This window comes from Podarcis erhardii (assembly GCF_964252035.2).
Source record: "Podarcis erhardii genome assembly, chromosome: 13".
NCBI classification, from domain to species: domain Eukaryota; kingdom Metazoa; phylum Chordata; class Lepidosauria; order Squamata; family Lacertidae; genus Podarcis; species Podarcis erhardii.
This window is the reverse complement of record NC_138502.1, coordinates 23,611,889-23,634,701: the sequence shown is the minus strand read 5'-3', so window position 1 is coordinate 23,634,701 and position 22,813 is coordinate 23,611,889. Positions and strand designations below refer to the sequence as shown.

Here is a 22,813-nt window from a genome sequence, read left to right as displayed (position 1 = left end):
TGAAAGTTATCTGAAGGATGCACATCTAAAAAAATGACCAAAGGGTTTTTTTTAAATAAAGAAACAAACATGAACATCTCAAGAGATAAACAATTATGATTTATCTGGACTGGGGTTATGCTTGAATGTAATCTCACAACTGATATCTTAAGTAACAAGACTATAAATTTTTCTTTATAAAAAACAATAGTAATAGATTTGCTACAAAGCTTAACCTCAACGACTGTTGTAGAGTGATTATGGCAGTTTCTGAAAAGGCAAAATACTGAAGGAAAGCTGAGGAAATGAATGCCCTCCACACTAAGATTGCTAACAGTTCTACCTCGGGTAAAAATGGTGTGGGGAAATCAGCATATTTATTCACACTCTCCATGGGTGCCATATGCCACTTAAAATATATGTTTTGAGGTGACCATGTCTGCTGAAGACACTCCATACATTGAGAAAATTTAATGAGTATTAGGAAGCAAACTGACAAGATCTCACCCAAGGCAGAACTTCAGAGGAAAAATTAGGGCTACTGTATCTGCTTGGGCAAGATATCTGAGGAACATCAAAGGAAAGAAAAAATGGTTTTGATAATAACTAATTGCAGTTTTGAAGGAATTAGTTTCTAGATATTTTTTTGAGATCTCAGCTCAAACTGCATCCTAATTTTATTGTTTTCAATTATCTATTATGAAGCAGCCTAGAAAGCTAATTCAACTTTTCAGTTAGCTAAACTTCCACTATGTGGTTAGTCAGATCAGGTGGTAAATGCTTAGGGACCCTCTCCTGCCACCCTGTACCAATGATACAACAGGTTATAATTCTTTCACTATGCTATAACATTGTATATCCCTACCACTAAATCCATCTGCAAAGACCAGAAATGAGTTGTCACTTACCAAGCATTTAATCCACAAGTGCATCCACTATCACTATACCTAAGATCACACCTCAAGCTGAAATAAACTTCCGCCCACTCAGAATGTTCATTATAAAATATTAATAGGAGGCAAAGTGTGTGTGGGGAAAACTCATCTATATTTATCTTCTTCATTTAAATAGACCTGTTGGGGGGAATATTACCTTGTATCTCCCCAGGCTATGATGTATTATTTGGTTCAGAAGAACCGTATGTAAGTCTTGGTGTGATATATTGGAAGGCAGGGGAATAAACTGGATGATGTCATACCCTGCCATATGCTCTTCTGAAAGTTATTAAACAACTTTTCTCCTGATACTATAAAATCGTATTGTGGCTCAATTTGAAGTCAGAGCCATGAGGTTTGCGAATCCCGCCCCCCCACCCCCCACCCGCCAAAGGAAGATGTAGTACAGAGATCAGGAATGTGCCCTCAGCTCCCATGGTCCCTTTGGAGAGCAACTCTGCTTAGAGCTGAATAGTTTGTTCATTTAAGGAAGGGAGGAAAATGGCCAAAGCACATTTGCACAGCCACTTCTCACATGCCAAATAACAGAGAACAAGTGGCTTGCCGATCATTGAATTCTGATTATACCTCTTGCTTGCCTGGATGGAAGAGGGAGAAATGTTTGAGAGTTTAGGTAGAGAGCTCAGACTTTTGCGTGGACAGACGGAGTGCCCCAGATCCCGAGCACACACCCCGGTCATGTGGAATAACGACTCAAGACAACGTGCTATGGGATTAAATTGGCCACAACTTTATTAAATTTCAAATGTGGGTAGACCTTGGCTCAGGCATTGGGTGTTATCCCTCCCCAGTCCCCAGCTGGGGACCTAGGGAGCATCAGGGTTATCCAGTGTGTGTGGGGGGGCGGGGATGGGCTGGCTCTGGAGAACATATGTTCAAGCAGAGATAGCCACCCCTGTTATGCCGCCGCCACAGGGGAGAGCAATGATGACCTTTTGGTGTACGGTCAAAGCCTCCCTTCAGAAACCCCTTTAACGGGGAACCCTGGTATCACAGCTGCAAAGAGGAAGATAGACTAAAGGATTCTGCCCAAGGCCTGATACTGCCAAAGTTGTGACATTTTGATACGGGAAAGGCAAACCTGCCAATGCAGGGGAATTCCTTTCCGGCCCTTTAACAGTGACCTTAACGTAGCAGCGCCTGCATACCTGTGAAGAAAAGTTAACCTGCAAAACCTGTGAAGAAAAGTTAACCTGCAAAATAAGACATTAACTGAGGGTGGGTAGGGTGGGAAAAGCTCTGGAGCCAAGTGAGGATTCCCAAGTAAGATCCTCCCTCTATTGTGTGGACAGGTAGTCCCTCCCCTACCTGACCTGGTCTCCTTGGCAACGCTTCCCCCAGGCGGGATTGGACAACTGACTGAGATAGGCGGAGACCTCCAGGTATCCCACCTGAGGGAAGGCGAAGCCAAGCCTATGCTGATGGAGCCACTCCAGATCCAAGGGCTGCACGCGTCCACGCAAAGGGCGCCCCCCCCCCCCCCGTTTTATGAATATATGCTACTGTGCAAAGATAGTTGTGCTGGTTACTCCACCTTTGTTTGTTCCTGGCCCTTGCCATCAGTGTTATAATAGCCCTGGTAGGCTGCCCATGACAGAATGTATCCTTCAAGGTGAAAAATATATATGTCCCCATCCATATTGTAAGCCATCAAGCTGAAAATACCCCCCCCCCATCCATATACAGTGGTTCAACAGCCTATTGCTTCCCCTGCTTTCCCAGGACTGCAGACATTGTGTAGCAGTGCTAACAGCCACATCCATGAGTGATGTCAACCACTTGCCAGTAAAGGCAAATGAACTGCACTCACAAATTATGCTTGTCCAGCCTAGAATAAAGCGAAAACTATTCCATGTTAGTAAACTTTCCCAATTAAAACAGACTAAAAGTAAATGGGCTTAATTACATTTACTAAATAGTCTCTGTATTCCAGGGAGACTTAAGTGCAACTATAACATGAAAAAGATCATAAGGGCAGAATTCCCTAGAGCTCAACATGAACCAATATTAACAGGCCTGGGACATTTCTATTGTTCAGTTGCAAAGATGCATAGCCAGCACATTATGCGCCACTGTCTTTTTAAGTAAACTGGGTTACGTGCAATTGCTACAACAAATCACCATTTCAGTAATACTGGGTGAAACTTGGGCTAGACTGGACTGAAAGCGAAAGGGGTTGTTTCTTCTTCATTATATTATCTTTTACTATAGACCATTTAAGATGCATTTCTTCCAATAAAGACGACAGTATCCCTCTGTGTAGCAAGTGCTCCTTCAGGAAACTTCCCTGGTGAGTTTCTTTATAAAAACACTTATTACAATAAATGTGTTTATATTCTTACAGGAAATAGGTTCTATCAACGGCTTCATAGCCTTGATAGCTAAATGGAATACAAAGTGCAAAGTGCAAAGGCACTTTGTCTCTGGCTACTAGATTTCAGGGAGAAACATCAGGGGAGGCTTATTTCTTTAATGCCCAGCTTTCATGTTCCTGGAGACATTAGTTGACCACAGCTGAAAATGGAATTTTCAGGATCTTCTGGATCAGATAAGCTGATAAATCTGCTCCAAGAGGACTATTCTAAATGTTGTTGTTGCTGTTGTTACTACTAGTAGCAGGAGAATCCTAAATATAACTACAATGTTCACCATCCCTGACCATTAGCCATGGTTACTGTGGTTGATGGGAATGGGAGAATAATGACACCTGGGGAGTCACAGTTTCCCATCCCTGAGATTTAACAGCTTGCACATCTGTGCAGTAGCTGTATTTTGCTCAGACATAATAATCATCAGCATCCACAGTAATGGGTGGGTGGGGGTCAGACTAGCCCACAACATGTGTACAGAATTTGTTCAAGTTTTGCTACTCAGCCAGATGAGAGATTAGGACACCACCAAAAATGTTTCAAGCAAGGAATAGAGAACTAGCCCTCTTGAATTAGGTAGATTATATATTCTACACAATAGTTGTAGAACTATGTGATGGGTGTAGAATAAAGTATGAACTTTGTGCATAACCTTTGCCTGGAAGAAAACTTGTGACACCCTGTTTATCTGGAATGACACAAGTTAAGTTTTATCACGTCACTGACAAACTTAGCTACATGTTCATTTTGAGGCAGCCAACCCCGAACGCAGCCAGTGTTTTTTTTTGTTTTTTTTTTAAATGGATAGTGACATCATTATACAGTTTAGCCAGCATGGGACATAATAGAATCAAGTATCTCCTGTTGCTGTTGTGTTCTGGTTAGGAAGATCAAATTCTTACCTCACTTCTAGAATGTATCCTTCAAATTTTGAGCAGCAGCCTATGCACGAATCATTCAAAAAACAATAAAATTATGGATTAGAAAATACAAGCTAAAAGTTTTCTGTTTGTAAAAGGCAGGAAAAAAGAGGTTTGGGGGTAAATGGATTTTTTTTAATAAAAAAAATAACCTCTAACGTAGAGGTTAGAGGTTAAAAATAACCTCTAACGTAGAGGCAACTAAACTTTTGGCTTTTCAGATATTGGTAGACCACAAGTTCCACTATTGTTAGTGCTGCATGGAGTCCAACAATATCTAGAGGACCAAAGGATAGCCGAGGCTGTTGCAAAAAGTATGCCAGTGTATGCAGGAAATACATGCAGTTACCCAGACACAGAGGAATGTTGACATTGTGTGTACCTCAAATAAAGCTGAAGAGCAGCACAGTATAATTACTTTGTTGGAACAGAGCAAGGTCCATTCAAATCAGCATTTGAATTGGACCAATTCTTTCCAAAAAGTCATTGATGATAATATTTATCACTGCAAATTTTACTTTTGAAATTCATCAGTCAGTACTGTGGTGCACCTAGAAACAGCATCAAATGTTTTTCATTGATCCAAGGTTTCTTTTTTCTTTTTCTTTTAAAATGAATGGAAGAAATACAGAGGGGGAGGGGGAAGAGGGGAGGGGAGTTATATTACACTGAGCCAAATTATTTTTTTATAGGTAAAATGCTGAGAGGATGAATAAAGAATTTATTAATTTGGTTTTTTTTGAATAACAAAGAATTTAAACACGGTTCTTCATCGTTGTTGTTGTTTTTTAAAAAATCGTGATTTCCATTTCTTTTTATTGCTTATATCCCTGTAGCTTTCTGATATAATGGAGAAAGAAAATCGAACTGTGGTTACAGAATTTGTCTTTCTTCATTTCACTAGCACCCCCAAGCTTGAGATGGTGTTGTTTGTGCTCTTCTTAATCATCTACATCTTATCTCTCATGGGGAACTTGCTGATTATACTCATTGTGGTCGTGGACTCACGCCTACAGACCCCCATGTATTTCTTCATCTGCAATCTCTCGATGGTCGAAGTCTGGTACACCACTGTCACAGTGCCAAAGATGTTGGAGAATTTACTGGCTCAGAAGAGGACAATTTCCATTCCAGGATGTATCACTCAATATTACTTCTTCTTTGCCTTTGCTGCAACTGAGCTGTTTATTCTGACAGCCATGGCTTACGACAGGTACCTTGCAATCTGCAACCCTCTACGATACTCCACCATCATGAACCCTAGGACTTGCAGAAATGTGGCTGTGATATGCTGGGTTGTGGGATTCATATGCCCTACATTCCCTTCCTTCATGTTAGCTAAAATTTCCTTCTGCAGCCCCAACAAAATCAATCACTTCTTCTGCGATGCTGGGCAGATATTTCGCCTTTCGTGTACTGACACTTATTCTATTCAGGTCATTGGCTACGGCTTCAGCAGTGTTATTGTAATGGCCACTCTTTTGTTCACTCTAGGTTCTTATGTGCAAATTGTAATCACTATACTGAAAATGTCTTCTGCTGCTGCCCGGAGGAAGACATTTTCCACCTGTGCCTCCCACCTCTCTGTAGTCACCATCTATTTTGCGACACTCATTTTCATGTATGTCCGCCCAGCAGTAAAATACAAATCTAATGCCAACAAAATAGTAGCTGTTTTCTACTCTGTAATCACACCCTTGCTAAATCCAATGATATATACCCTGAGGAACAAGGATGTGAAAGAAGCTTTGAAGAAAACTTTCCTCATAAATAAAGTCTAAAGCCACCCAAAAACAAATAGCTCTAAAATAGCTTGAAGTGATTATGAAATTCACACTGAAGGTAGTCCCTGAATTACCCTTCTTTGCACCTTCCTTGAGTGTATTTCTGAGTGTAGCTGTTTGTGCGTTTGTGTGTGTTTCCTGCTTGAAAAGTGTCATTTAAATGTAATCATGTTTCTTGCATGCCTAGTTAGAGAGGGATGTGTGATCTAAAATAGGAAATCGGATCCTCCTAACTGAGGCTCTGCATTGTGCATGGGCCCAAGGCACCCCCTCCATCCATGGAGGGGGTGGGGGATGAGCCTGCACGACGCTGTGGCCCCACGATCATGCCATGGCCTATTGGCCAATCAGAGAGTGGGAGCGTGATTGTGGGGACCTTTAAAAGGTGGCGGTGCATTGCTGGGGCTTTACCTGGCTTCACGCCGCCGAACACCTGCCCACCCACCCTAATGTTTTAGATGTCTGCTTCGGTCTTGCTCTGGACTTTGGTTGATCTTCTGTTTTGGAACAGGGGCAGGGTAGGACTTTTTTTCCATTTGGCAGATTGGCACTGGCCATTTGGTTTTTGCCTACCTCTTAGCAATCGTTACAACTTTGTAAGGTTTGATGGTTAGGCATTGGCTTAGTGAGATGTGGGGGAGGGGATGTGCAGCCATCACCTGCCCCTCTAGGTACAAGGGTATTCCAGTAAAGGAATCCGTGGGTTGGGTTTCGTCCAAAGTCTGATTGGGGGCTAGGGCCATGCCAGGACCCAGCGAGAACCCTGTGGTGAGTTTCAGTTAGTCGCCATCGATGGAGCTCCCTCTTTTGGTGCTTTACCCTTCTAGATTTCCTGCAAGGCGGGCAGGAGTCAGATATAGTTATTGCTAATGCATAAGCCAATACCACTCACATTTCTGTAATCAATAAAGTTGTGGCCTAAATTATGCCCATTAACCTTTAAACTAAAATTCTGTGTCAATATGTTTTTATTATTCCTGTGGGTGCGCAAATGAGAACATTCATCCACAGATAATCAGTGGCATATTGTTTTGAGTTGACATATTTAATTTTATGAATCAGTTTTCATGAATCATATTGAGTAAATTAACAATAAAAATCTATAATATATGCATATGATTTTTTTGCGTCAATACAGATAGTCTGGGATTTTAAAAATCCATTTGAATGGTCTGTTGGAAGATGAAGGTCTTCAACAGGTGCCAAAAATGCAATGAAGATGGAACTTGCCTAATATATAACAGGTGGAAGATGCAAAGTCTGGGTGCCACAACACTGAAAGCCCAATTTCTATTTCATATGGAATGGATTTGCTGATGGTATGTATCTACAGGAGGCTCCTTCCTGCAGAGCACACTGATCGGCTGCGTATATACAGGGTGGGGCAATTATTTAGATAAATTTGTCCTGAGCTTTGTACACTGGTAGTAGCAATTTTATCTGTGCCTGGGAACTCTGCCTAATTCTAGGCTCGAACATGTCTCAGCTTTCCAAATAAATTGCTGACCAATAAAATGACTGTGATTCAAGGTGAAGAAAGGTGATATTGGGCTGACATGGGAATGCACCTCATATGACAGTGTCTTACAAGTATTTGCATTAGGTCATCTCCCATTGTTAAAAACATGGGGAACAAAAAGTAGTTCTGACAGTGGTAATTATTTGCAATGAGCTCCAAGGTGGGAATAGTCATCCCACCAGAATAAATATTTGTTTGGTTTGGGAATTAATATAGCCTTCATATAAAATTGATAATTATATGCTTACAGTACATTTAGCCAACAGATTTGTGCTTGGAAGAATTGAGGATCTGTTTTATTTTATCAAAAGGGCACTTGAGTGGAGGACTTCTCTGCTCACTCTACTTTACATTCCTTCCAGGACAAATCTTATTTTGCTCTGTTTCTTGCGACATATCTGGTAAGTTCATCTGTCTTTCAGAAATGCACATATTTATGCACACCATCTGATCACACTGACCCATTTTTGAACTGCTTTAGTTTTCCTCTTCATTTACAAGAAGCATTGAATCTAATAGATAATGTCTAATTGTTTCCATATTGATAGTTCTGCTGCAGAATGTCAGTGCATTTGCCTTGAACATTACAGACGATTTTGGAGGTATTTCAGGGCACACACTTTATTCACATAGGGTACTGGCTGAACATGTTAATGGTGAAAGTCACTGTGATGGCCGACCTATGTTTCAGAAACTTGATTATATTAACCTTTTCATTTGGGGACCACAACAGGCTTTCAAGGAACTCCACATTTCCCCAGAACACAGCTTGAAAGCCACTGCAATACTATAACTCATACTCCTCATAAACGTCTTATTTCTAAAACATAGTTTTATTTTTATCTCTTTTGTAGGGCAGCTCAACTTTTATGTATCATTTAAGACTGATGTTTGCCTGTTTGTTTGTTTGTTTGTTTGTTTTGAATATTTATACTTTGTGTTTCCAACAAATTCGTTCAAAGGAAGCTTACAAGCAACAAGTAAGGATACAAAAATGAATATAAAACCAAAGAGCAAAGTACGTACAAAGGAACACAAAAAGCAGCCTTATATTGAATCAAACAGGTGGTCCATCTGTTTTGGTATTTCTACACTGACTGCCAATAGCGCTCCAGAATTTTTGGCAGGGGTCTATCCCAGTTGTATCCTGAAATACCAGGGAGTGAGTTTGGGACCTTCTGCATTCAAAGAAAATGATCTACCATTAAACTACACATGCGCTCTGCCCCCAATCCCCCGCAACAGCATTCTGCCAGGTGATATCCGTCTTGGACGAGAGGAATCCTAATGGTCCTCACTCATCTGACTAGTGGCAGAGGCAGGAGTGTGTTCCCCCTCCATGACCCAAAAGTATGTGTGAAAGAACTTTGTGCCCATCCCTTTCTTTTCTCTGGGTCATGGAACAACATGCAGAAATTTTCTTGAAGCTTGTAATGGGGAAGGAGCTTTTTGAGGACACAAAACTCTGTGTGTGCATCAAACCCTTTCTGTGTGCTCTGCACTTGAACTGCAGAATTACATTGAAATCCTTCAAATCCCAACATAACAATGATCGAGATAGCTATAGATCAGACTTCCTCAACCTCAGCCTTCCAGATGTTTTTGGCCTACAACTCCCATGATCCCTAGCTAGCAGGACCAGTGGTCAGGGATGATGGGAATTGTAGTCTCAAAACATCTGGAGAGCCGAGGTTGAGGAAGCCTGATATAGATGATTATAGATATAGATTTGTTTCAAATTTAAGTAAATGTTTGTTTTTTAAAAAAGAATAATAACTAAACTTTTGACCATGTTTCAAAAGAAATAGTGCAAAATGTGTGAGTATGTGTTCTAAAAGATATACTGATATATTTCATCAGTTTGTATTTTATATTATTAAGTCACACTGACCCTTTAATTTACACATGAATTCAAGATTTCATCAGGCTTTCAGTCCATGCTAATATTGATCCTCGCATCAATATCTCTCAGGGTGAAATATCTCAAGTATGATTGCTGAACATCGGGTACAATGAAAGAATTTATATATTAAGATTGCAACTTCATACCCACTTACCAGCCACAGTGAACTGAACTGAAATTAATTTTGAGTAGAGATTTACAGAGTTGCATGATCAAGGAGGCTAACAATGGGCTTAATTGTTCCTTTCATTTTTTTTTTCTTGTTTTATAGGTTCCTAAACAAAAATGGAAAACCAAACTGAAAGTTCAGAGTTTATTTTCTTGGGACTTTCCAGTAATCCCCAACTGAATATCTTCTTCTTCTTGGTGTTTTCAACCATTTACCTATTAACACTGTCAGGAAATGTCACAATCATTCTGGTGATAAGGAAGGAACCTTCCCTTTATACACCCATGTATTATTTTCTGTCTCACTTGTCCTTCGTTGATATCTGTTATTCAAGGAAGAATTCAATCATCTTCAGGTGGGAATTTCTTCAAGGACCATCTTTTACTTTTAGAGGGAAGAAGATCAAAATCAGAACATCGGAAGATAGAGATAAATTTCTGAACGTATACGGAGAGGACCTTCACAAAGGAATTGACCAACTTCCAGGGCCTGAAACACCAGAGGTACCTGCACCCTTGGACCCTGAAGATCCTCTGAATAAGATACCACCCCTTGAAAAATAACCAGATTTATTCAGGATGTCTCTGCAACTTTTGAGCTGGAACATTAATGGCTGCAACATCCCGGAAAAAAGGAGGAAAATTTTTCATATATTAAAAAAAGAACAATTGGATATTATCTGCTTACAAGAAACACATGTGACTAGGCTCCATAGAAAGGTGTTAATAAACAAAAGACTTGGTCAAGAATTCATATCTTCGGACAGAGTAAAGAAGCGAGGAGTGGTGATATATGCAAAAGAGAGCCTGTCACCTAAATTCTTATTCAAAGACGAACATGGAAGAATATTAGGAATTGAGATACAACATCAAGGAGAAAAGATTTTGATATTAGGAATTTATGCACCAAATGACGGGAAATCGGAATTTTACAAGAAGTTGCATGAGATTATGCTGGACTATCTGGACTACAACAACATCATTATGATGGGAGATATGAATGGGGTCGTATCGACAAACATGGATAAGTCACAAAATCAAAATGTTACAAAAGACGGCAGACTGCCAAAGACCTTTTTTGAAATGGCTGACAATATGGACTGGATTGACATTTGGAGAACTAAGAACCCCCTGGGAAGAGAGGGAACATTCTTCTCTGAAGCCCAACTGACTTGGACAAGAATCGACCAAATATGGATATCTAGAGGTCTGGCACCCAAGGTTAGAAAAGTGGAAATCTGCCCAAAGACCTGCTCCGACCATAATGCGCTGAAGATGGATATGACATTTTTGCCAACCGGCTCCTTTAGATGGAAGATGAATGATAGCTTCTTTAGAGATCAGGAGATTGTCAAGAAGGCCCAAAAAACTCTAAAGGATTATTTTGAAATAAATATGAACACTACGGTGGAAAAAAGAACTATCTGGGACGCAAGCAAAGCTGTGATGAGGGGGTTCTTGATACAACAGAACACTGTAAAGAAAAGAACACAAAATGAAAGGAAGGATAAGATTTTGCAGAAAATCAAAGAATTGGAGAAGAAATTAAGATCAAATCCGAAGTCACAGCCGATTCTGAGAGAAATTAAACTGTATCAAGCTCAATATTCCAAATTGATAAACCAAGAAATAGAATGGAAGATTAAATTAATGAAACAAAAAACTTTTGAATCGGCAAACAAATGTGGGAAACTGCTAGCCTGGCAGTTGAAGAAGAGACAGAAACTAAATACAGTTACAAACCTAGAAATTGAAGGAAGAAATATCCAGAACCCCATGGAAATTAGAAAGTGCTTCCAGAGATACTTAAAAAAATTATACACTCAAGGGCCGCAAGATGAGGTTGAGATTAAACAATTTTTGGAAAGAAATGGACTAACAAAGTTGTCACAAAAAAACAGATTAATCCTGAACAACAAAATAACACAGCAAGAGATTGAACAAGCTATCCAGAACATGCAATTGGGCAAATCTCCAGGGCCAGACGGTCTGACCTCCAAGTATTATAAGACATTAAAAGACTATCTGATCCAACCATTGATGGAGGTCTGTAATGAAATTATGGAAGGGAAGAAGGCGCCGGAATCGTGGAAGGAAGCTTTTATCACATTGATACCAAAATCTGAAGCTGAAAAGACACAACTTAAAAACTATCGTCCCATCTCCCTTCTGAATGTGGATTACAAAATATTTGCAGACATTTTGGCAAGTAGATTTAAAAGAGTTCTTAATGAAGTAATTCATAAAGACCAGGCAGGCTTTCTCCCAGGCAGACATATGTTTGCAAATACTAGGAACATTATTGACGTTTTGGAACTTTTGCAAACAGATATAAATACAAAAGCAGTGTTAATTTTTATAGACGCGGAGAAGGCCTTTGACAATATTTCTTGGAAATTTATGAAGGGAAATTTGAATGAAATGGGAGTGGGACGGGGGTTTGAGAATGGGATTGACACAATATATTCAGAACAAAAGGCTAAACTAATAGTTAACAATGTGGTCACAGAAGAGTTCAAAATTGAAAAAGGAACACGACAAGGCTGCCCGATTTCCCCTTTGTTATTTATTTCGGTTCTGGAGGTGCTCTTGAACTTGATCAGAGGGGACCGGTTGGTGGAAGGGATTCAGGTCGGAGCGAAACAATACAAATTGAAAGCTTTTGCAGATGACCTAGTTTTGACTCTGCAGGAGCCAGAATCTAGTACGAAAAGAGTATTACAACTGATACAGGATTTTGGTCGGGTGGCAGGATTTAAATTAAATAAACAGAAAACTAAAGTGTTGGGAAAAAATTTGACAGATATAGAGTCGGAAAGGTTTCAGAGAGAAACAGAACTAACTATGGTTAAAAAAGTAAAATACCTAGGGGTAAACATAACAGCAAAAAACCTGAGTCTATTTAAGGATAATTATGAAAAATGTTGGTCTGAAATTAAGAGAGACTTGGATAGTTGGACAAAATTGAAGCTTTCTTTGTTAGGCCGAATTGCTGCTATCAAGATGAATGTATTGCCAAAAATGTTGTTTTTGTTTCAAACATTACAGATCGTGGACAAAACGGAGTGCTTCCGGAAGTGGCAGAAAGATATATCCAGATTTGTCTGGCAGGGCAAAAAGCCCAGAATTAAGTTTAAGATATTAACAGATGCGAAAGAAAGAGGGGGCTTTGCCCTGCCAGACTTAAAGTTGTACTATGAAGCCGCAGCTTTTTGCTGGCTAAAAGACTGGCTACTTCTCGAAGACACTGACGTGTTGGACTTGGAAGGTTTTAACAATGCTTTTGGTTGGCATGCATACCTATGGTATGACAAAGTTAAGATCAATAAGGCCTTTAAGAACCATATTGTCAGGAAAGCAGTGTTTAATGTCTGGACAAAATACAAAGACTTACTGGAAAATAAAACTCCAAGGTGGCTCTCACCTCTGGAGGCTAAGGCCCTAAAAAGACCCAATATGGAGGCTAAATGGCCAAAATATTGGGAAATATTAGAAAAAGATGGAGACAATTGGAAATTGCAGAGTTTAGAGAAAATGAAGGATAAGGTGCGAGACTGGTTACATTATGCTCAGATTAAAGAAGTTTTTAAAAATGATAAAAAGTTAGGGTTCCAGGTGGAGAAATCGAAGTTAGAAACTGAATTGTTAGAACCAAAGACTAAGGTATTATCTAGAATGTATAACTTGCTGTTAAAATGGAATACACAAGACGAAATGGTTAAATCGGTTATGATAAAATGGGCACAGGACATTGGGCATAACATTATGTTTGAGGACTGGGAAAGGTTGTGGACCACTGGGCTGAACTTCACCGCATGTAATGCTATGAAGGAAAATGTAATGAAAATGATATATAGATGGTACATGACCCCAGTTAAACTTGCCAAAATATACCATTCGTCTGATAATAAATGTTGGAAATGTAAAGAAAACGAAGGAACATTCTTTCACCTCTGGTGGACATGCCCTAAGGTGAAGGTCTTCTGGGAAATGATATATAATGAGCTGAAAAAGGTATTTAAGTATACCTTCACTAAGAAACCAGAGGCCTTCCTTCTGGGTATTGTCGGCCAGAAGGTGTTAAAGAAGGACCGAACATTCTTTATGTATGCAACAACGGCAGCAAGGATACTCATCGCAAAAAACTGGAAAACTCAAGATCTACCCACACTGGAAGAGTGGCAGATGCAACTGATGGACTATATGCAACTGGCCGAGATGACAGGCAGAATCCGTAACCTGGGAGAAGAGAAGATGGAGGAAGACTGGGAGAAATTCAAGAAGTATCTACAAAAACATTGTAATTTGGTTGAATGCTAAGAAGGATGCTAGATTATAAAAAACTGGCCACCACTAAACTAGATTTGAAATTTGATGATAAGTGAGACTAAAGAAAATATAAAATTTTTTGGAAGAAGTGCTAGATTATATTTGAATGAGTGGACATGAGATTGTAAACAAGTTGATAATTTGTTTGGAAAAAACTTTTAACGATGTAAATGGGAGCGGGAGACATGAGGAAGTCCAAAGAAGTGATGAAATTATGTCTGTGATAGAAGTAAGACTGTTTATTATTTGTGCATTTATATTTAAAAACTTTAATAAATATTTATAAAAAAAAAAAAAAATGATATCTGTTATTCAACTGACATTGTCCCTAAGATGTTAATGAACTTGCTAATGAAGAAAAAGACAATTTCCTTCACTGGTTGTCTTACACAAATGTTTTTCAGCCTCCTGTTGAGTGTTACAGAGGTTTTTATTCTTTCAGCAATGGCTTATGATAGATACACTGCTGTGTGTCACCCACTTCACTATATAGTGATCATGAACAAAACATTATGTGCCTACCTGGTGATGGGGGCATGGATAATGGGTGTCAGAGCCACCCTGGGTCCCAGCTCACAAGAGACCAAAGTCCAGTCCAAGCTATATACAAAAGGTTTTATTGAAGATCATTGTCGTCATTACATCCAAACTCCGTGGCTCCGCATCTGTTACCCTTAGATGTTAGAAGTCCCCTCTGAGTCCGTCCCTCCCCTGCACCAATTTAAGAGGCTTGTACTGCTCCACCTTTTCCTCTCTTTCCTTTTCCGCAGGGTCTTCCTGCCCCCCTGTCTTCCCTCTTTCCGGGACTCCCCAGAGGCTGAGTCTTCTCCCGCCTGCTCCCCCCTCCTTCGTGCTTTGGCACCAGGCTCCTCCTCAGAGCTCTCCTCATTTCCGCGCGCCTCTATATTTGAACTTGGCGCGCGTACGTTGCCTCTGACCTTCCTTTCTACAGTTACGCTGCTCTCGGTACTACACTCCTCCCTTTCAGGCAGGACGTCTTGCTCCGAACTCCTCCCCCTTCCTCCTTCCTGTCCTGCTCTTTCTGACACACTGGCAACTCCCCCCCCTCTACTCCGTTCCGACGGGGGAGCTGGTCCCGCTTTGCCACTCCCACTGGGGATTCCCTCTTCGTTCCCCTCTCTCTGACTGATTCCCTCTCTATTGCCCCTTGGCCTGACCAGGGGGGCTCCCTTCTGGGAATCCTCTGATTCGCTAGACGGACTTTGGGACAACCTCGGCTCGTTGTCGTCCTCTTCCTCCTCGCCCTCGCTCTCTGTCTCCTCTCTCCCTAAAACCCTGACATCCATCCCCCCCTCGAAGCCCCCCCTTCCCCCCTTCCGCTCATCGGGTGCAGGTTGTGGAAGCTGCCGCTCTTCGGAGGCGGACGCAGGATACAGATTCTGCACCTCCATCTCCTCTGTTTGCAGTTCGTTGTACGAGTGTTCGAATTCGGGTTCTTGACCCAAGGTGTTCTCTTCTCCCTCCTCCATTGGTACCTGGTCCGGTGCTGCCTGCCAAGGTCCCGTCAGCCATTTCCTGCGCCAGTCCTCCTCTGGTTGCTCGTCCCACCAATAAGAGGGTTCTGTGTCCACCCCCGAACACGATCCCCTGGGCGAGTTGGAGTCCGGCGACCTTTCTTCAGCTGAAGAAAAGCCGTGGAAAGTGCTGCCTGAACATGTGGGCGTAAAGAGCCAGTCATCAAAGTACTCGGCTGGCATGGGTCTATGAGGGAAAAGGGCATGGAACTCGTCTTTTAAAAGAGGTTCGTCTAAGGCGTAGCCCGGCACCCAACCATTGGCACTGACTGGGGCACCCTCTCTGACTAGAAAATATTCTACTCCCTCTTGCCCCCATCTCGAGTCCAGGATCTCTGTGACCTCGTTGAGTGGTTCGGCCCTAGGCGCCCTCTCCCTCTCCTGTGACTTAGTGTGTTGTTGCGTGACTGTGTCAGACTCCTGAAACCTGTGCGGTGCCTTGTAGGGAGTGAGCACCGATCTATGAAAGACCGGGTGCACTCTGGAACCTTCGGGGAGGGCTAGTCGAAAGGCTACAGGGTTGATTTTAGCCTCCACCTGGTACGGCCCTAACTGCCTGTGCCCCAGCTTCTTCTTGGCCAACGACTTGGCTGGCATCGCTTGGGCCGCTAACCACACCCAGTCCCCCACCTGGATCTCCTCTCCCTCTCTCCTGTTTTTGTCAGCCTGCACCTTATATGCTTGCTTGGCCAGCTCTAAATGTCTCCGCAACTCTTCGTGCACCTCCTGCAGCTCCGCTGCAAACTGGTCGGCTCCTTGCGGCACCCCCTCTCCCGGTGCCACGAACCCCGGGAAGGTTCTGGGGTGACGACCATTGTTCGCGAAAAACGGCGTCACCCCCGTGGACGCGTGCTTCGTGTTGTTATAGGCAAACTCTGCCATCGGCAGGTAGTCCACCCAAACTGCTGGTCGCTGGTTGGCGTAACATCTCAGGTACTGCTGCATGATCGCGTTGACCCTCTCAGCTTGGCCGTTGGTTTGTGGGTGTCTCGCCGACGTGAGGTTGATCTTGACGTTCAGGATACCTAAAAGCTTCTGCCAAAAATTGGAAACAAACTGGCGCCCCCTGTCGGACAGGATGGACTGCGGCAGCCCATGCACCTTGAACACGTGATCGATGAAGAGTTTGGCAGTCTGTTCCGCCGTCGCCACCTTTGCGCATGGAATGAAGTGCGCCATCTTGGTGAACAGGTCCACAACCACCAGTACCGCCGTCTTCCCCCTGGAGCTGGGCAGGTCAGTAACGAAGTCCAGAGCTACCCTCTCCCACGGTTGCTGTGGCGTTTCCAGCGGTTCCAACAGCCCCGCTGGCTTCTGGTGTACTGGCTTGAACCTCTGACAAGTGTCACACCTGGCGACGTAATCCGCTACCTCTCCACGCATCCGGGGCCACCAAAAGTCTCTTGCCACCAGTTCTATTGTCTTCTCCTTACCGAAGTGGCCCGCACTGGGGGCGTCGTGCAACTGCTGCAGAACCTTTGCGCGAAGCTCGTCGCTTGGCACGTAGAGGGCACCTTTGCGAGTTAGCAGCCCGTCGCGTAGTTGGAACTCTTCGCCACTCTGCACACCTCTGCGCAATTCCTCCATCTTGGACTGTGCGAACTGATCCACTTGCAACGCGCGTCGCACCGCGTCCAGATCTACTGTGGCGGCAGCGCACGACCACGCCTGCGGTGCGAAAATGTGCTTGGCTGCTACAGGCGCCGCTTCATCGAGATATTGCGGTTTCCTGGATAGCGCATCGGCTATAACGTTGGAATCTCCTGGGACGTACTCTATCCGAAAGTCGAAATCCGCGAAGAATTCCGCCCAGCGCATGTGCCTCTGGCTTTGGAGCTTCGCCGTGCGCCAATACTCTAGGTTCTTGTGATCCGTGCGGACCTGTACTGTGTGCTTGGCTCCTATGAGGAAGTGTCGCCACGCTTTGAAAGCTGCGTGAATGGCTAACAGCTCCCTGTCCCATATGGTGTAGTTTTGCTCCGCTTTGCTGAGCTTTCTGGAGTAAAAGGCACCGGGTCTCCAGTTTCCATGTGGATCTTCTTGCAGGAGTACGGCTCCAACCGCTCTGTCTGACGCGTCGGTCTCTAGTCGTATGGGCTTGCCTGGATTCACGTGCAGCAGCTGCTCCTCGGAGGCGAAAAGGCTTTTAAGCTTCTGAAAAGAGCGCTCCGCCTGTTCCGTCCACACGAACCTCTTTTTCTTGGAACTGAGAGTGTCCGTGATCGCTGCCGTCTCCTTTGCAAAACCTCTGATGAATTTGCGGTAGAAGTTGGCGAAGCCGATGAATCTTTGGACTTCCTTCCGATTGCGAGGGCTCTTCCAGTCCAACACCGCGCGGACCTTGGCGCTGTCCATGGCCAGCCCCTTGTCGGACAGCTTGTAGCCTAGGAAATCCACGTCCGTCACATCAAACTGGCACTTCTCTAACTTGGCGTAGAGCTTGTTCTCCCGTAGTCTCTGCAGGACTTCCTTTACGTCCTTCTCATGGGCCTCCTCCGTTTCCGAAAAGATCAGGATGTCGTCGAGGAAACACACGCATTTCTTGTAGAGAAGTCCCGCTAGCACGTGATGCATAAATGCTTGGAAGACGTGAGATCCATTTTGGAGACCAAATGGCATAACTCTGTATTCGTACGTGCCCAGAGGCGTGAACATGGCCGTCTTCCACTCATCGCCCTCCCGGATGCGTATGAGGTTATACGCTCCACGCAGATCCAATTTGGTGAAGATCTTCCCCTTCCTTACGGTTGCCAGGAGATCATCTATCTTGGGCATGGGGAAGGCCTTGGGTTTGGTCTTACTGTTTATGAATCGATAGTCCACAATGAGTCTTTTCTGGGGCGTGTCTTTCTTCTTTACAAAGAAAACAGGACTGCCCCCCACCGCTTTCGATTCTCGGATGAATCCGCGCTTCAAATTGTGCTCTATGAACTCCCTGAGTTCTTGCATCTCGTCCTCAGACATGGAATACAGCTTTGCAGTCGGCAACTGCGCCCCTGGCACCAGGTCGATGGCACAATCATAAGGCCTGTGGGGCGGCAACTGGTCAGCTTCCTTCTCGCAGAAAACCTCCAGGAACCCCTCGTACTTGCGGGGTACTGCCTGCACCATGCCAAGTTGCAACTGCTGCTCAGCTCCCTCCTCCTGGCTGGACTGGATGCAATGTTGAGCACAGTACGATGAGCAAAAGGTGATCTGCCGTTGGTACCACGCTACAGCAGGACTGTGTCTCTCCAGCCAACTCATGCCTAATACTATAGGCGTGTCTGAAAGGCGGGTGACATTGAAGCTGATGACTTCTCGATGATTTCCAATCCTCATCACCATGGGAGGCGTCTGTTGCACAACTTGTCCTCCTAGCAATTTCCTGCCATCCACCGTGACTACGTTCAGAGGTGTTGTCGCTGGCAGAAGCGCTATGCGATGCTGCTTGACAAAGTGCGTCCCCACAAAATCTGCGTTGCTCCCAGAATCAATCGTGATGGGGACTTCCAGGGTGGTTCCATTCGGCAACTGAAGTGTTGCAGTGAGCTGCACCGCTGGCTTGGGTGGTAAAGGGTCTGTGCGTTGCAAAAGCGCTGGGGACTGCTCTACAGATTCGCCTGGCTGAGCCCCAGCAGCTCTGCTTCCAGCCAGGCACTGTCGTTTCCCTGAGGTTGCTCTGCTTGCATCATTTCTGCTGCAACAGTTGCTAAAGCTGCAGTGTGTTTCTGCAGCCTCTGGGGACACTCTTTCGCCATGTGCTGTGCACTGTCGCAAATGTAACACTTCCTGGTCCCTCTAGGAGGCTTTGCCTTCACTGCACCGGAAGCTGGGGCTCTGGCTGTTGCTTGAGCCTTAGCACCACCAAGTTCCATGGGCTCCTCCCCCTGCCTTCCCAGTGGCGAAGGATGTGACTGACTGAACTCCCTGGGGATGAAAGAAGACGTCCTCGCTGGTGGACGCACCTGACGTTCTTCCTCAGTGTGCCAAGGACGTCCCTCGTGCCGTATCCCAATCGCCAAAGCCCTCTGCACAAGCTCCTCCAGGGTCTGGGGTCTGTCTCCCCTGGCAAGTTCATCCTTAATGGGACCGCTGAGCCCCTCCCAGAACAAATCCCTCACAGGTGCACAATCCTTCTCCCAGCTTAGCGCAGTCAGTAAAGCAAAAAATCTAGAATGGTACTGACGCACAGTGGCTTTGCCTTGCCGCAATCCAAAAATTTCCCTGCGTGCAAGATCCACATCTACAGTAGACTGGAAGCAGGCATCCATCGCTTTAATGAATTCATCTGCATCGCGGCGGGCAGGGCCATCTTCACGCCACAAATTGCGCAACCAGTCTCTGGCCGGCCCATGCAAGTGAGAAACAATAAACCCCACTTTCTCCTCCTCATCTTTAAAGTCATGACGAAGCAAGTGCAATGCATACAAAACGTCTGCTCTGAAACTGGGGTAGTGCTTCAGGTTCCCATCGAAGTGGGTGACTAGGCTGCCCCCCCTCCGTCCAAGTCCAATCCCCTCTGATCTGGACCCTGGGAACCCTTCCCTGCTTGCACGTTCCCACCTTGTTTGCAGGTCCTGGCAGCGCTTCTCCATTTCGTCATGCTTCTTCTGAGACGCAAGGACTGCAGCAGTGAGTTCGGAAACTGTAGTTCGCAGCGCTGTCAACTGCTCCTCCGCAGTCATGGCTGTCACCGTTCGTGAGCTTTGCAAAAAAAAAATTTTGCGTTCTTTGGAGGGGACTTTCTGTCAGAGCCACCCTGGGTCCCAGCTCACAAGAGACCAAAGTCCAGTCCAAGCTATATACAAAAGGTTTTATTGAAGATCATTGTCGTCATTACATCCAAACTCCGTGGCTCCGCATCTGTTACCCTTAGATGTTAGAAGTCCCCTCTGAGTCCGTCCCTCCCCTGCACCAATTTAAGAGGCTTGTACTGCTCCACCTTTTCCTCTCTTTCCTTTTCCGCAGGGTCTTCCTGCCCCCCTGTCTTCCCTCTTTCCGGGACTCCCCAGAGGCTGAGTCTTCTCCCGCCTGCTCCCCCCTCCTTCGTGCTTTGGCACCAGGCTCCTCCTCAGAGCTCTCCTCATTTCCGCGCGCCTCTATATTTGAACTTGGCGCGCGTACGTTGCCTCTGACCTTCCTTTCTACAGTTACGCTGCTCTCGGTACTACACTCCTCCCTTTCAGGCAGGACGTCTTGCTCCGAACTCCTCCCCCTTCCTCCTTCCTGTCCTGCTCTTTCTGACACACTGGCAACTCCCCCCCCTCTACTCCGTTCCGACGGGGGAGCTGGTCCCGCTTTGCCACTCCCACTGGGGATTCCCTCTTCGTTCCCCTCTCTCTGACTGATTCCCTCTCTATTGCCCCTTGGCCTGACCAGGGGGGCTCCCTTCTGGGAATCCTCTGATTCGCTAGACGGACTTTGGGACAACCTCGGCTCGTTGTCGTCCTCTTCCTCCTCGCCCTCGCTCTCTGTCTCCTCTCTCCCTAAAACCCTGACAATGGGCTTCCTTTTTGCAATAATAAACACTGTGCCCACATTAAGTTTGCAGTTCTGTGGCATTCACAAAATCAGCCACTTCAGCTGTGAGCTGCCACCTCTTTTGAAAATCTCCTGTTCTGACACCTTCCTCAATAATATGATTCTTCTATCTTCTGTTGTGATTTTTGGACTTGGTTCCTTCTTGCCAACCTTTGTCTCCTATTTCCAAATCATCTCCACCATCCTGAATATCCGCTCCCCAGAGGGAAGGAGCAAAGCCTTCTCTACCTGCAGTTCCCACTTCATTGTGGTTGGCTTATTGTATATGACAGGAATATCCCAGTACATGAAACCCAGCAGCATGTCTTCCATGACAATTGATGAGCTGTTCTCTATTCAGTATAGCATTTTGACCCCCATGTTGAACCCAATTATCTATAGCTTGAAAAATAAGGAAGTGAAGACAGCTCTTGGGAGAATATTTGGGGAAAAGTAAATGTTTTAATACTACAATCCTATTCAGTTTGTTTCAGAAGCAAGTCCCATTAGTTAAATGGCGGATTAGTCTCAGACAAGTGAGTATAAGACTGCAGCTGTAGTTTATTAGTATGAACACGACACTAGCTTGATATATTTCATTGTATTTGGGTATGCTAATTAAACATTATAGTGAAAGGATGTTTTATGTCATTACAGTTGTAAACTGCAACCACAAAATTCAGAGCTTAGTTCAATATTCATCAATATGTCATATTCAGATTTACTCCCCACCTCATTCCCGTGCCAGCTCTTCTAATAAGCAGCCATTGTTCTTTATTATATATGCCAACATGGTGTCCTGCAGATTTTCTTGAACTCCTATGCCTATAACCCCTACATAACATGGTCTGGGCTGATGAGAGTTGCAGTTCAACAACATACCAAAGTCCACAACTTGGCTACCTTCATTCTGTGCCTTTCCTCAACACAGACTCATCAATGCCTGTTTCTCTAAGTCTCTTTTCTCTGACAATGTTGCTTCCATCAATTGACTCTTTTTTCTTCAGCAACACATCCTCTTCAGTCTGTTTTCTACTCAGCTTGCTAATCCTCCACTATGGTATCTTTCATCTAATTTCATGATGCTTCTTCTCTGACACTGTGTATTGTTACGAGTTTGTGGGTGCAAGACCAATATAATCTCTGGATCAAGCTAGTGCTAGAATTTAATTAAGGCTTGATGCATTAAAACTAAGTGTCAGATACATGCATATTAAGCTCTGTATTAGGTACTTCTGTCCTCTGGAATCAGCATGTGTAAAAAGCTAATTAAATTTCCCATGAGGTGATAGCCTGGGCTAATGGGTCATTAAGACAATAAAGGATCAAAGAACATGGTGTGGAAACAAACATGTTGAAGAAACATTTCAGGGGGTCACATTTTCCAAGGGGAATAAAGAGATGAGTTCAGCCATTTGTGTATTTTCCAGTTATAAATCTAGAGCTTCAAATCAGGCCTAGAGAATCAATAACAACATACTGAGCAGTAGGATCTACGTTAGGTTCTTTCACTCCCAGTGATGTCTGCTAAGAAATTAGGAGGGCCGCATCACTGTCTTAAAAGTTCTTCACTGATTTCACAAGTAAAAGCATTGAGTTTACTTGAATGGGTTTTTAGAATGTCACAGCCAAAGATTAGTGTTTTTACAGACTGCAAGCAATATGTCTGCCTCTCAGCTAAGGATTTAGACATTGAACAAAATTGATGTTTTTCTCTTTGATAAATGCTAAAGTGTTAATTTTCCAAAAAAATCAATAAGTTAATACCATATTGCTTGCCCATAGAAAGTCTTGTGAGAAAACTACTACAGCATATAAATGTAGGACCATATTGGGTTTAATGATCTTC

At 43.9% G+C, this 22,813-nt stretch overlaps 3 protein-coding genes across 4 annotated transcripts in view; all 3 read left to right on the top strand.

Moving 5' to 3' along the window:
• Nucleotides 1–5,072: 5,072 nt before the first annotated feature.
• LOC309326997 (olfactory receptor 6N1-like) lies at nucleotides 5,073–6,005 on the top strand (the record flags this gene model as incomplete). Its single annotated transcript, XM_081836029.1, has 1 exon — nucleotides 5,073–6,005. One exon carries the CDS (start codon nucleotides 5,073–5,075, stop codon nucleotides 6,003–6,005), a length of 933 nt encoding a protein of 310 aa, XP_081692155.1.
• Nucleotides 6,006–6,744: 739 nt separating this feature from the next.
• LOC309327488 (olfactory receptor 14A16-like) overlaps nucleotides 6,745–22,813 on the top strand; it is a 287,993-nt gene continuing 271,924 nt past the window's right edge. Inside the window, exon 1 of one of the 2 annotated variants that reach the window (XM_081836789.1) lies at nucleotides 6,745–6,776. The gene's annotated coding sequence lies outside the window, so the exon portion shown is untranslated. The remainder of the gene's footprint in view (nucleotides 6,777–22,813) is intronic. The other variant, XM_081836791.1, reaches the window with a different exon arrangement.
• On the top strand, nucleotides 9,716–21,421 carry LOC309327547 (olfactory receptor 5V1-like; the record flags this gene model as incomplete). Its single annotated transcript, XM_081836846.1, has 3 exons — nucleotides 9,716–9,954; nucleotides 14,245–14,474; nucleotides 20,949–21,421. 3 exons carry the CDS (start codon nucleotides 9,716–9,718, stop codon nucleotides 21,419–21,421), a joined length of 942 nt encoding a protein of 313 aa, XP_081692972.1.